The sequence below is a fragment of the Phyllobates terribilis genome, unplaced genomic scaffold (assembly GCF_046119375.1).
Source record: "Phyllobates terribilis strain yellow unplaced genomic scaffold, ASM4611937v1 Scaffold_12__6_contigs__length_324123572, whole genome shotgun sequence".
Lineage (NCBI taxonomy): Eukaryota > Metazoa > Chordata > Amphibia > Anura > Dendrobatidae > Phyllobates > Phyllobates terribilis.
Window position 1 is genome coordinate 1837909 of NW_027362772.1, and position 13289 is coordinate 1851197.

General features: G+C 46.5%; 1 protein-coding gene across 4 annotated transcripts in view; it reads left to right on the plus strand.

Moving 5' to 3' along the window:
* Positions 1-610: 610 nt before the first annotated feature.
* Positions 611-13289, plus strand: part of LOC141171861 (basic phospholipase A2 PLA-B-like) — a 45959-nt gene continuing 33280 nt past the window's right edge. For all 4 annotated transcript variants that reach the window (XR_012252386.1, XR_012252387.1, XR_012252388.1 and 1 more), the window contains exons 1-3: positions 611-751; positions 920-1064; positions 3735-3835. Coding sequence is in view for 1 of the 4 variants with exons in the window: in XM_073655489.1 (XP_073511590.1) it covers positions 718-751; positions 920-1064; positions 3735-3835 (280 nt within the window). In the remaining 3 variants the exon portion in view is untranslated. The remainder of the gene's footprint in view (positions 752-919; positions 1065-3734; positions 3836-13289) is intronic.

Here is a 13289-nt window from a genome sequence, read left to right on the forward strand (position 1 = left end):
ATAGAGAAGAGAAGATGGGAAATAATATAGAGAAGATAAGATGGGAAATGAAAACAAAACAAAAAACAAAACAATTGTGGAATTGCTTTTTTTTTAGAAATTTCAACTTGGAATTTTTTTCTCGCTTTCTGATGCATCACATGATAAAATAAATGATGTCATTCAAAAATATAACTCATCCTGTAAAAAAACAGGTCCTCGTACAACCATGGGCACAGACAAAAATAAAAAAAGTTATGGCTCTAGGAAGAAGGGGAGGAAAAGACAAAAAGGAAAAAAAAAACAACAACTGAAAATTGCCGGGAATTTAAGTCCTTATATATTAGAATGTAATCTAGTAATTCTTACTTTGGTGAAAATGCCTACTCTCCCCAAAACGTACAGTTCTGCCAATATTTTGTGTTGTTACATTTTCACACCGTGGTCATTATCACACACATTCCCCCATCTATTGATTCTGTGGGAACAATTTTGTTTCCCCAAAATCACACATATTCAACAGGTAAGGGTTAATGTTTTCGTACACGATCACCGGATCATATAATGCTGTTATTAGGTAATAAGCCCCCAGGCAGCCAATAGCAGCTAGCGCTCTGCAGCCCCACCTAGTGGTAGGAATATGTAGTGCAGATATCAGGAGGATATAAAGCATGGTGGTATCTGCTGCTCTTACAGATCGTCTTCTCCTGGATATTCCCTCTCTGTCTCCTCGGCACAATGATAACCTGTCTGCTGCTCCTCCTTAGTCTCGGTAAGTCCTGATATTATCTGGAGCCCCTCAGGTAATGGGAATATAGTAGGGACAGATCTCCAGGCAGCTCCTGATCCAGAAGAGGAATATTCCCTGTAACATCCGTCATTCCTGGTGACTGCTCCGATCAGTGTCACACAACAAGTGATGGCGGCTTTTATCTTCTAGGGTCGGTGGACGGCATCATAATCCATCTCAAAGATTTCAGAGATATGGTGAAGGAAACAACGAGCAAAGAGATATCAGATGCTCTTCCTTATAGATGCTATTGTGCGACAACAACAAGTGATCAATTATTGGATCGTATTCAAAGGTAAGTGAAAATCTATATAAGACGTGACCTGCAGTCCTATGTAACACCACAGATAAAACAAAGAGAGTTATCGCTGTGTTATCTGTGGTGTTACATAGGACTGAAGGTGACATCTACTACATTATATGTACTCAGAGAGTTATCACTGTGTTATCTGTGGTGTTACATAGGACTGCAGGTGACATCTACTACATTTTCTGTACTCAGAGAGTGATCACTGTGTTATCTGTGGTGTTACATAGGACTGCAGGTGACATCTACTACATTATCTGTACTCAGAGAAGTATCACTGTGTTATCTGTGGTGTTACATAGGACTGCAGGTGACATCTACTGCATTATCTGTACTCAGAGAGTTATCACTGTGTTATCTGTGGTTTTACATAGGACTGCAGGTGACATCTACTACATTATCTGTACTCAGAGAAGTATCACTGTGTTATCTGTGGTGTTACATAGGACTGCAGGTGACATCTACTGTATTATCTGTACTCAGAGAGTTATCACTGTGTTATCTGTGGTTTTACATAGGACTGCAGGTGACATCTACTACAGTATCTGTACTCAGAGTGTTATCACTGTTATCTGTGGTGTTACATAGGACTGCAGGTGACATCTACTACATTATCTGTACTCAGAGAGTTATCACTGTGTTATCTGTGGTGTTACATAGGACTGCAGGTGACATCTCCTACATTATCTGTACTCAGAGAGTTATCACTGTGTTATCTTTGGTGTTACATAGGACTGCAGGTGACATCTCCTACATTATCTGTACTCAGAGAGTTATCACTGTGTTATCTGTGGTTTTACATAGGACTGCAGGTGACATCTACTACAGTATCTGTACTCAGAGTGTTATCACTGTTATCTGTGGTGTTACATAGGACTGCAGGTGACATCTACTACATTATCTTTACTCAGAGAGTTATCACTGTGTTATCTGTGGTGTTACATAGGACTGCAGGTGACATCTCCTACATTATCTGTACTCAGAGAGTTATCACTGTGTTATCTGTGGTGTTACATAGGACTGCAGGTGACATCTACTACATTATCTGTACTCAGAGAGTTATCACTGTGTTATCTGTGGTGTTACATGGGACTGCAGGTGACATCTACTACATTACCTGTACTCAGAGAGCTATCTCTGTGTTATCTGTGGTGTTACATAGGACTGCAGGTGACATCTACTACATTATCTGTACTCAGAGAGTTATCACTGTGTTATCTGTGGTGTTACATGGGACTGCAGGTGACATCTACTACATTACCTGTACTCAGAGAGTTATCACTATGTTATCTCTGGTGTTACATAGGACTGCAGGTGACATCTCCTACATTATCTGTACTCAGAGAGTTATCACTGTTATCTGTGGTGTTACACAGGACTGCAGGTGACATCTCCTACATTATCTGTACTCAGAGAGATATCACTGTGTTATCTGTGGTGTTACATAGGACTGCAGGTGACCTCTACTACATTATCTGTACTCAGAGAGATATCACTGTGTTATCTGTGGTGTTACATAGGACTGCAGGTGAGATCTACTACATTATCTGTACTCAGAGAGTTATCACTGTGTTATCTGTGGTGTTACATAGGACTGCAGGTGACCTCTACTACATTATCTGTACTCAGAGAGTTATCACTGCGTTATCTGTGGTGTTACATAGGACTGCAGGTGACATCTACTACATTATCTGTACTCAGAGAGATATCACTGTGTTATCTGTGGTGTTACATAGGACTGTAGGTGACATCTTCTACATTATCTGTACTCAGAGAGATATCACTGTGTTATCTGTGGTGTTACATAGGACTGCAGGTGACATCTACTACATTATCTGTACTCAGAGAGATATCACTGTGTTATCTGTGGTGTTACACAGGACTGCAGGTGATATCTACCACATTATCTGTACTCAGAGAGTTATCACTGTGTTATCTGTGGTGTTACATAGGACTGCAGGTGACATCTACTACATTATCTGTACTCAGAGTGTTATCACTGTGTTATCTGTGGTGTTACATAGGACTGCAGGTGACATCTACTACATTATCTGTACTCAGAGAGTTATCACTGTGTTATCTGTGGTGTTACATAGGACTGCAGGTGACATCTCCTACATTATCTGTACTCAGAGAGATATCACTGTGTTATCTGTGGTGTTACATAGGACTGCAGGTGACATCTACTACATTATCTGTACTCAGAGATATCACTGTGTTATCTGTGGTGTTACATAGGACTGCAGATGACCTCTACTAGATTACTCAGAGTTATCAAACACTATAATAGCCCCCACACTTTGCAAGTGCCCCTAGAGTAGTTCCTATAAAGTATGAGGGCCCTCACACACCATTTCAGGGACCCCCACAATTACCCCCACAGTGTATGAGGGTCCCCCATTGTTTATGATATCCCCACAAGCTTCTATTATATAGAAAACATCAGATATTCACCTAATACAGGATCTAGATGAGTCCCCTGACAAGGTCCGGACAGGCCAACGCGCAGTCATCGTGCTGACGCACACACAAGGGTTAATAGTAAGGGTCTTCTCCTACAGACCAACAGGATTTTTTCCTTTTTCGCCTGCAGGGCCCAGGTGGGATTGAACACATTATAGTTTCGCCCCTGGTGACATTACTCTCTTGCTCCCTCAGGTGCTGCGGTATACAACAATGCTGCTATGATGATATCCGTATCTGTCACACTGGATATCAGAAATACTCTTACACTTACAGTCACGGGACCATCACTTGTGGTAAGTGCTCCGTTCTCTTTGGGGTCAGGATACAAGGTGACATTGTGAGATACGAGTGTAACAAACCCTCAGCCGTGAGTACAATTTTTTTAGATAGAGATAAAAATGTTCTAGTTCATTCACTTCATTCAGAGACATTAAACTTGTATAGAAGTTTTAGGTATAACGGCCCTGGTTCACCAAAACTGATGATTTCTTTACCTCTCATGATCCCGGGTGCGCTGGAGTAAGGCGCTCCGTAGAAGCATAGAGGTCATAGTGAATCTGGTGCATCGTTCAGCTGCCGGGCACCAGGGGCAGAACTGTGCTGTAGTCACGGATCAGAGTTTATTTCTATATTACTTTATGGCATTTTCCTGCTATATATTATAATGAATGTGTCCACGCTCGGTCCCCAGCCCAGGGGGCGGCCGGGTGTCCATACTCGGTCCCCAGCTGCCCCGCGGCCGGGTGTCCACACACGGTCCCCAGCCGCCTGGGGGCGGTCGGGTGTCTATAAACGGTCCCCAGCCGCCTCTATTTCTCCTGTCACCTTCCCCCACACTTTTCTTAGCCTGGCCTGCTTTAGGGCAGCATTGGACAAGCCCACCAGAGAACCAGACTCCTCCGGTGGGCCCTGGCTTCTCCATCAGGGGAGTTGAGAGTGTCAAGGTGAGGAGCATGATGATGATGATAGAAGTTAGCATCTGCTTTGTTTTCTTTTAATGCAAGCGTAAGTGTGCAGCCTGCCACCCACCTACCCCCAGGCTACATTGCCATACTGCTAGATTGCACTTGAAATGGGGCCTTTTAGTTTGGAGGAAGCCGAAGCTAGCCACTACCTCATTGCAGCTTCGGCAGCGAGGTATCGATACTCGGTCCCCAGCTGCCCCTATTTCTCCCGGTGTGCCTTATACATAAGATTAAGTGCGCATATCAAAACATTACCTGTGCCCTCCCCAGTGCATTTAGTGGGAAGGACAGCCTATTCTGCTGTAGTATGTGCATTCCAACCCACTGTTCATGGCACATGCGAAGATGCCTCCCACCCTGCACCTGTCGTTGCAGACTTGCAACTATCCACGTTCAAGTCCTTGTCCCAGGGCAGTGTTCAATTGTACCTCTCCCATTCCTTGCAATGCAAGCACAAGTATGCAGCCAACCACCCACCCACCCCCAGGCTGCAATACCATAATGCTTGCTTGCAATTTAATTTGGGCCTTTTAGGCATGTGGAGGCGGAATCTGGACACCACGTCATGGCTGCGTCGGCGGCCTGGTATCCACACTCAGTCCCCAGCCGCCAGGGTGCGGCCGGGTGTCCATACTCGGTCCCCAGCTGCCCGCGGCCGGGTGTCCACACACGGTCCCCAGCCGCCTGGGGGCGGCCGGGTGTCCATAAACGGTCCCCAGCCGCCCCTATTTCTCCTGTCACCTTCCCCCACACTTTTCTTAGCGTGGCCTGCTTTAGACCAGCATTGGACGAGCCCACCAGAGAACCAGACTCCTCCGGTGGGCCCTGGCTTCTCCATCAGGGGAGTTGAGAGTGCCAAGGTGAGGAGCATGATGATGATGATAGAAGTTAGCATCTACTTTGTTTTTTTGGAATGCAAGCGCATGTATGTAGTAGCAGCTAGGCTTGAGGTGGTCAGCGTTTTGGCGCATATCCTACCTCCTCCGAGGATTGCTGGATGTTTTCCTGCTACTATCCCAGTTCTATGACTCCCATTAAAACAAAGCTTCAGTTGATAAATGATGGATGAGGTGGTGGCAAAGGAGAAAGAGCAGGAGGAACAGGGACCATTCACATCAATATCAGGCCAGTCAACCACACATGTCTTGTAGGATATGTTTCTGTAACAAAAGGAGCGGTTCGGCTACACAGTTATAGGGCATACAGTGAGTGCAATGCCTACCAAAAATTTCAAGGCACTCCAATGCCCCTTGTAAGTGACATGGAGGTCAGAGGGCCTTAACTAAACCGTTTTTTCCATTTATAGCAACTGGGTCTCCTGTACACTGTTGGCCTAAGCAGTGAATGGAAGGCTTTCCAAAAATTATGAGGAACTGCAATGCCCCTTGAAACAGACGTGGATTACAGCGTACTAAAAATCTTCTACCCATTATTGGGGAGTGGGTCTGCCTTAGTTTTCGCCTTTGCATTGAAAAGCAAAAGCTGACTAAAATTAGGAGGAAATGCAATGCCCGTTGGAAGAGTTGTGGAGGTTAGAGGTTATTAAAAACAACATTTCAATGCCCCTTGGAAGAGCTGTGGAGTTCAGAGTGGTTTAAGAAGACGCTTTTAAAGCCCCTTTGAAGAGACATAGAGGTCACAGTAGCTTAACAAGACGGTTTTAATGCCACTCGGAAGAGATGTGGAGGTCGCAGTGGCTTAGCAAGATGGTTTTAATGCCACTTGGAAGAGACGTGGAGGTCAAAGTAGCTTAACAAAATGGTTTTAATGCCACTTGGAAGAGACGTGGAGGTCACCGTAGCTTAACAACATGGTTTTAATGCCCCTTACAAGAGTCATACAGTGCAGCATCTTAAAAACATTATTCCCATTATTGGGGAGAGGGTCTCCAATAGTCTTTGCTTATGCCTTCCAGGCAAAAGCTGCCAAAAATTAGGACGGAGGAACTTGCAATACACTTACAAGAGCCATGCAGTACAGCATATTACAAACATTATTCCCATTATTCGGAAGTGGTCTCCCATAGTCTTTGCTTATGCCTTCCAAGCAAAAGCAGCCAAAAATTAGGACGGAGGAACTTGCAATGCCCCTTACAAGAGCCATGGAGTACAGCATATTACAAACATTATTCCCATTATTGGGGAGTGGGTCTCCCATAGTCTTTGCTTATGCCTTCCAAGCAAAAGCTGCCAAAAATTAGGAGGAAATGCAATGCCCGATCGAAGAGTCGTGGAAGTTAGAGTTAATTAAAAACAACACTTCAATGCCCCTTGGAAGAGCTGTGGAGTTCAGAGTGGTTTAACAAGATGATTTTAATGCCCCTTGGAAGAGACATGGAGGTCGCAGTAGCTTAACAAGATGGTTTTAATGCCCCTTGGAAAAGCGGTGGAGGTCACAGTAGCTTAACAAGATGGTTTTAATGCCTCTCGGAAGAGATGTGGAGGTCGTAGTAGCTTAACAAGACGGTTTTAATGCCCCTAGCAAGAGACGTAGAGGTCGCAGTAGTTTAACAAGACTGTTTTAATGCCCCTTGGAAGAGACGTAGAGGTCACAGTAGCTTAACAAGATGGTTTTAATGCCCCTTGGAAGAGACGTGGAGGTCACTGTAGCTTAGCAAGACGGTTTTAATGCCCCTTACAAGAGCCATACAGTACAGCATCTTAAAAACATTATTCCCATTATTGGGGAGTGGGTCTCCCATAATCTTTGCTTATGCCTTCCAAGCAAAAGCTTCCAAAAATTAGTACGGAGGAACTTGCAATACCCTTACAAGAGCCATGCAGTACAGCATATTACAAACATTATTCCCATTATTGGGGAGTGGGTCTCTTATAGTCTTTGCTTATACCTTCCAAGCAAAAGCTGCCAAAAATTAGGAGGAAATGCAATGCCCGTTCGAAGAGTCGTGGAAGTTAGAGTTAATTAAAAACAACACTTCAATGCCCCTTGGAAGAGCTGTGGAGTTCAGAGTGGTTTAACAAGATGATTTTAATGCCCCTTGGAAGAGACATGGAGGTCGCAGTAGCTTAACAAGATGGTTTTAATGCCCCTTGGAAAAGCGGTGGAGGTCACAGTAGCTTAACAAGATGGTTTTAATGCCTCTCGGAAGAGATGTGGAGGTCGTAGTAGCTTAACAAGACGGTTTTAATGCCCCTAGCAAGAGACGTAGAGGTCGCAGTAGTTTAACAAGACTGTTTTAATGCCCCTTGGAAGAGACGTGGAGGTCACAGTAGCTTAACAAGATGGTTTTAATGCCCCTTGGAAGAGACGTGGAGGTCACAGTAGCTTAGCAAGACGGTTTTAATGCCCCTTACAAGAGCCATACAGTACAGCATCTTAAAAACATTATTCCCATTATTGGGAGTGGGTCTCCCATAATCTTTGCTTATGCCTTCCAAGCAAAAGCTTCCAAAAATTAGGACGGAGGAACTTGCAATACCCTTACAAGAGCCATGCAGTACAGCATATTACAAACATTATTCCCATTATTGGGGAGTGGGTCTCCTATAGTCTTTGCTTATACCTTCCAAGCAAAAGCTGCCAAAAATTAGGAGGAAATGCAATGCCCGTTCGAAGAGTCGTGGAGGTTAGAGTTAATTCAAAACAACATTTCACTGCCCCTTGGAAGAGCTGTGGAGTTCAGAGTGATTTAACAAGACGCTTATAATGCCCCTTGGAAGAGACGTGGAGGTCGCAGTAGCTTAACAAGATGGTTTTAATGCCCCTTGGAAAAGTGGTGGAGGTCACAGTAGCTTAACAAGACGGTTTTAATGCCCCTCAGAAGAGACGTGGAGGTCGCAGTAGCTTAACAAGGTGGTTTTATTGCCCCTTGGTAGAGACGTGGAGGTCATAGTAGCTTAACAAGCCGCTTTTAATGCACCTTGGAAATGTGGTGGAGGTTTCAGAAGTTAACAAGACGGTTTTAATGCCCCTCGGAAGAGACATGGAGGTCACAGTAGCTTAACAAGATGGTTTTAATGCCCCTTGGAAGAGACGTGGAGGTCACAGTAGCTTAACAAGACGGTTTTAATGCCCCTTGGAAAAGTGGTGGAGATCGCAGTAGGTTAACAAGATGGTTTTAATGCCCATTGGAAGAGACGTGGAGGTCACAGTAGCTTAACAAGACGGTTTTAATGCTCCTTGGAAAAGTGGTGGAGGTCGCAGTAGCTTAACAAGACGGTTTTAATGCTCCTTGGAAAAGTGGTGAAAGTCTCAATAGCTTAACAAGACGGTTTTAATGCCCCTCGGAAGAGACGTGGAGGTCACAGTAGCTTAACAAGATGGTTTTAATGCCCCTTGGAAAAGTGGTGGAGGTCACAGTAGCTTAACAAGACGGTTTTAATGCCCCTTGGAAGAGACGTGGAGGTCACAGTAGCTTAACAAGCTGGTTTTATTGCCCCTTGGAAAAGTGATGGAGGTTGCAGTAGCTTAACAAGATGGTTTTAATGCTCCTTGGAAAAGTGGTGGAGGTCACAGTAGCTTAACAAGACGGTTTTAATGCCCCTTGGAAGAGACATGGAGGTCGCAGTAGCTTAACAAGATGGTTTTCATGCCCCTCGGAAGAGACGTGGAAGTCGGAGTAGCTTAACAAGACGGTTTTAATGCCCCTTGGAAAAGTGGTGGAGGTCACAGTAGCTTAACAAGACGGTTTTAATGCCCCTTGGAAGAGACGTGGAGGTCACAGTAGCTTAACAAGACGGTTTTAATGCTCCTTGGAAAAGTGGTGGAGGTCACAGTAGCTTAACAAGATGGTTTTAATGCCCCTGGTAAGAGACGTGGAGGTCGCAGTAGCTTAATAAGATGGTTTTAATGCCCCTCGGAAGAGACGTGGAAGTCACAGTAGCTTAACAAGCCGGTTTTAATGCCCCTTGGAAAAGTGGTAGAGGTCACAGTAGCTTAACAATGTCACGAAAACACACTTGGTCAGACCTTGCAGCCCTCTGGCACCCCTTATCCTGCTGGTCAAACACGGTATTGACCGAGGATAAGCACGGGCGCAGCTGCTCTAATTTATGTCAACTATTGTGGCACGTGATGTGACAGGTGGTATATATACCACCAGTTCCTTCCAGGAACGTATATATACCTCCATCCAGCCACCCTCAAACCACAATATCACATAAATACTGGTATACTGCCACCACCAATCGCTTAACAGGTGGATCGGGTACCCGTTAGGTAACGTGAATTAGCGGGTGAGGAAGGTGTTTGCTTGACATAAGACAATAAGAACAAAGCTGGTAAATAATAATGATTTACTCCCGAAAGTGGGCAGTGTTTACAAAAGATATACAAGATATTATAAAAGAGATAATTTACATGTATGCATAAAACAGTTATTAAAAGAAAAGGGATAAGTAATAGCAAAACCAGTGCCACGAGGTGATGGTCTCAGATTATGTGGGGGGACGGCTCCCCGGAAATTAAATGTGATTCTTTCTCGCAGCGAGAAGTGCATGCGTCTGACGTCCCGGGTAAGAATGAATTAAAATGGCCGTTCTGGTTTTTAGTAAGGGGCCAAAACATTAGGAGACACCCATGTTGTTTACCTCACACGGGGGCTCGGTTTTGTGAACCCACCCAGCTGCATAAGACATAAAAATCCTTCAGATTTCATATCTTGATATGGGAGGGTCCCACATCCAAGATGGAGACATCATGTTTGCCGTCACCAATATTCATGAAGATGGATATCAAATATGATATCTCTATGACGCTCAGAAGCTCAGAACCCATTTCCCGGGTTTCCGGCGGTTTCTCAGTTATGCAAGATATACTATTATAATCGGAAAAAGGTGAGCATTCCAAAAATGTGGTCCCTGTGTTTGTGAAGGTCATGGTCATTATTAAAATCGACATTAAAAGTTTGTAGAGTTAGACAATAGGATTTTGGAGGGAGTTCCAGTTTATACCTGAATGCTTGCTCTGGCTGAGGTTTTACGGCGGTAATAAAAATTCCTTGTTAGGGGGAAAGCAAGAGTGAGTTCTATGTAGCCTCTTCCAAATGAGCAGGGGGTGGAGATTTAAGACATCTCTCATTTTTAAAAATAGGACAAAAATACATTTTGCCTGACACCTCCCCCTTTTAGACTGCGCTATGGAGGTAGGACCTTCTGGTACTCCTCCAGGCATATTTCTGGAGGCTCCCCTCGCCGGGACAACCCATCGGCATTGCCATGCTCACTGCCTTTGCGGTGTTGAACGATAAAGTCATACTGCTGGAGGGTGAGGCTCAAGCGTAACAACCTTCCGTTGGCACCGGACATGGTGTGCAGCAAACTCAGGGGGTTGTGGTCAGTCACGACAGTGAAAGGGCGCCCGTACAAGTAAGACTGTAAGTGGTGCAGGGCCCATACAATGGCCAGGCACTCCTTCTCTATGGTGGAATTGGCCACTTCCCTCGGCAGCAGTTTCCGGCTTAGGTGCAACACGGGGTGTTCTTGGTTCCCCGAGTCGACTTGGCTGAGTACAGCACCGAGGTCAAACTCACTGTCGTCGGTCTGTATAAAGAGTGACCATGTGCCATCGACCGCCTTTAGCACAGGAGAGCTGCTCAGGGCAGTCTTCAAAGCCCGAAAGGCCACCACGCATTCCTTTGTCCATTTGACTGAATGGGGTAGGCTCCTCCTGGTGAGGTCTGTCAAGGGCTTCTCAAGGCTACTATAGTCTTGTACAAAGCATCTATAGTACCCTGCGGTGCCCAAGAAGGACTGCAGCTACTTCTTTGTCCTGGGGGTGGGCCAGGACACGATAGCGTCCACCTTCCCAGGCTCTGGCTTCATAGTACCCCCACCTACCCGGTGCCCCAGGTAGTGGACCTCGTTCATGCCCATCTGGCACTTTCCTCGCTTGATGGTCAAGCCCATTTGGTGAATGCGCCTGAGCACCTGCTGCAGATGCTCGAGGTGATCTTCCCAGGTGGGACTGAAGACAGCAATGTCATCCAGGTACGCCACTGCGTACCTCTCCAGTCCCTGGAGCAGGTGGTTGACCATTCGCTGGAAAGTGGCAGGGGCATTTTTCATGCCAAAAGGAATGACCGTGGATTCATACAATCTGAAGGGGGTGATAAAGGAGGACTTCTCCTGGGCCCCGGGGCTCAAGGGAATCTGCCAATATCCCTGACTCAGATCCATAATGGAGAGATACCTCACGCTGGCTAACCGCTCCAGAAGCTCCTCAATGCGTGGCATTGGTTGTGCATCAGAGCCTGTGATAGCGTTGAGCCCCCTGTAGTCCACACAGAGCCGGGTGGTCTGGTCCTTCTTTGGCACCAGGACTACAGGTGAGGCCCACGTGCTCTTGGACCGCTTAATCACCCCCAACTTCAGCATCTCCTCGACCTCCTGGCGCATGACATGCTGCACCTCGTCGGAGATTCGATAGGCGGTCCTCCGGAGTGGGGCATGATTCCCGGTGTCCAGTTCATGGACCGCCACTTCAGTCCTGCCAGGCAAGTTGGTGAACACTGCTTGGAAGGGTTTCAGCACTGCTCGCATCTGAGACTTCGGATAGCAAGGCGCTTATCTCTACATCCTCTAGGGACCCGCTGGCCTTCGCTTGGACCAGCATGTCCAAGAGGGGGTCGTCCTCTCCATCCTCTGCAGGCTGCAGACCAGTAGGACGCAGGCTCCACGTTCTTGATGAGCTTTCATCATATTAACGTGAAAAGCCTTCTGTCTACCCCGCGCGTGGTCAAGGGTGATCACGTAGGTGACCGGGTTGAGCTGTTGGTGAATGACGCCTGAAGCTTGTCCTTTTGTACGAGGACCAGCACCCACACCTTCTGACCCACCTGGTAGGTCCGCTCTCAGGCATTCTGGTCATACCAATACTTCTGGTCAGCCTGGGCTTGCGCCATGTTGTCATGCACCAACTGCGTCAAGGTCTGCATCTTGTCACGGAAGTGCAAAACATACTCCACGATGGACACTCCTGGGGAGCTCGGCTCTTCTTCCCAGAATTCCCTTATCAACCCAAGGGGTCCTCGGACATGTCTGCCATACAGGAGCTCAAAGGGGGAGAACCCCGTCGAGACCTGTGGAACCTCTCTGTAAGCAAATAACAGGTGTGAGAGGTAACACTCCCAGTCGCGTCCCTGGGTCTCAACCAGCATTTTTAACATCTGTTTGAGGGTACCGTTGAATCGCTCACACAAACCATTGGTTTGGGGATGATACGCGCTCGATACCAGATGCTGCACCTGCATTTTCTTACATAGGGCATCCATTAAGCGAGACATGAACTGGGTCCCCTGGTCGGTAAGCATCTCCCTGGGAAAGCCTACTCGCGAAAAGATGGCCAAGAGGGCGTCCGCCACCTTATCTGCCCTAATTGAGGACAGGGCTACTGCCTCCGGATACCGGGTAGCATAGTCTACCATGGTAAGGATGAAACATTTTCCAGAGCTGCTGGGTTTGGCCAGTGGTCCCACAATGTCCACAGCAATCCTCTGGAAAGGCTCCTCTATCACTGGCAAAGAGATCAGGGGGGCTTTGGGAGCCAGCCCTGACTTTCCCACTCTTTGACATGTGGTACAGGAGCGACAGTAGTTCACCACATCCGTCCTCATTTTGGACCAATAAAAGTGGTGAGACAGCCGGGCCTTGGTTTTGCTGACCCCCAAGTGTCCTGCGAGTGGAATTTCATGGGCGATCCGCAACAACTCATCCCTGAATTGGTAGGGGACGAGCTGTCTTTCCCTCAGCCACTCCTGTTGGGGTGTATAGGGAACTGTCTCCCGGTACAACCTCCGTTGGTCCCAGAATACCCTCTTCTTATC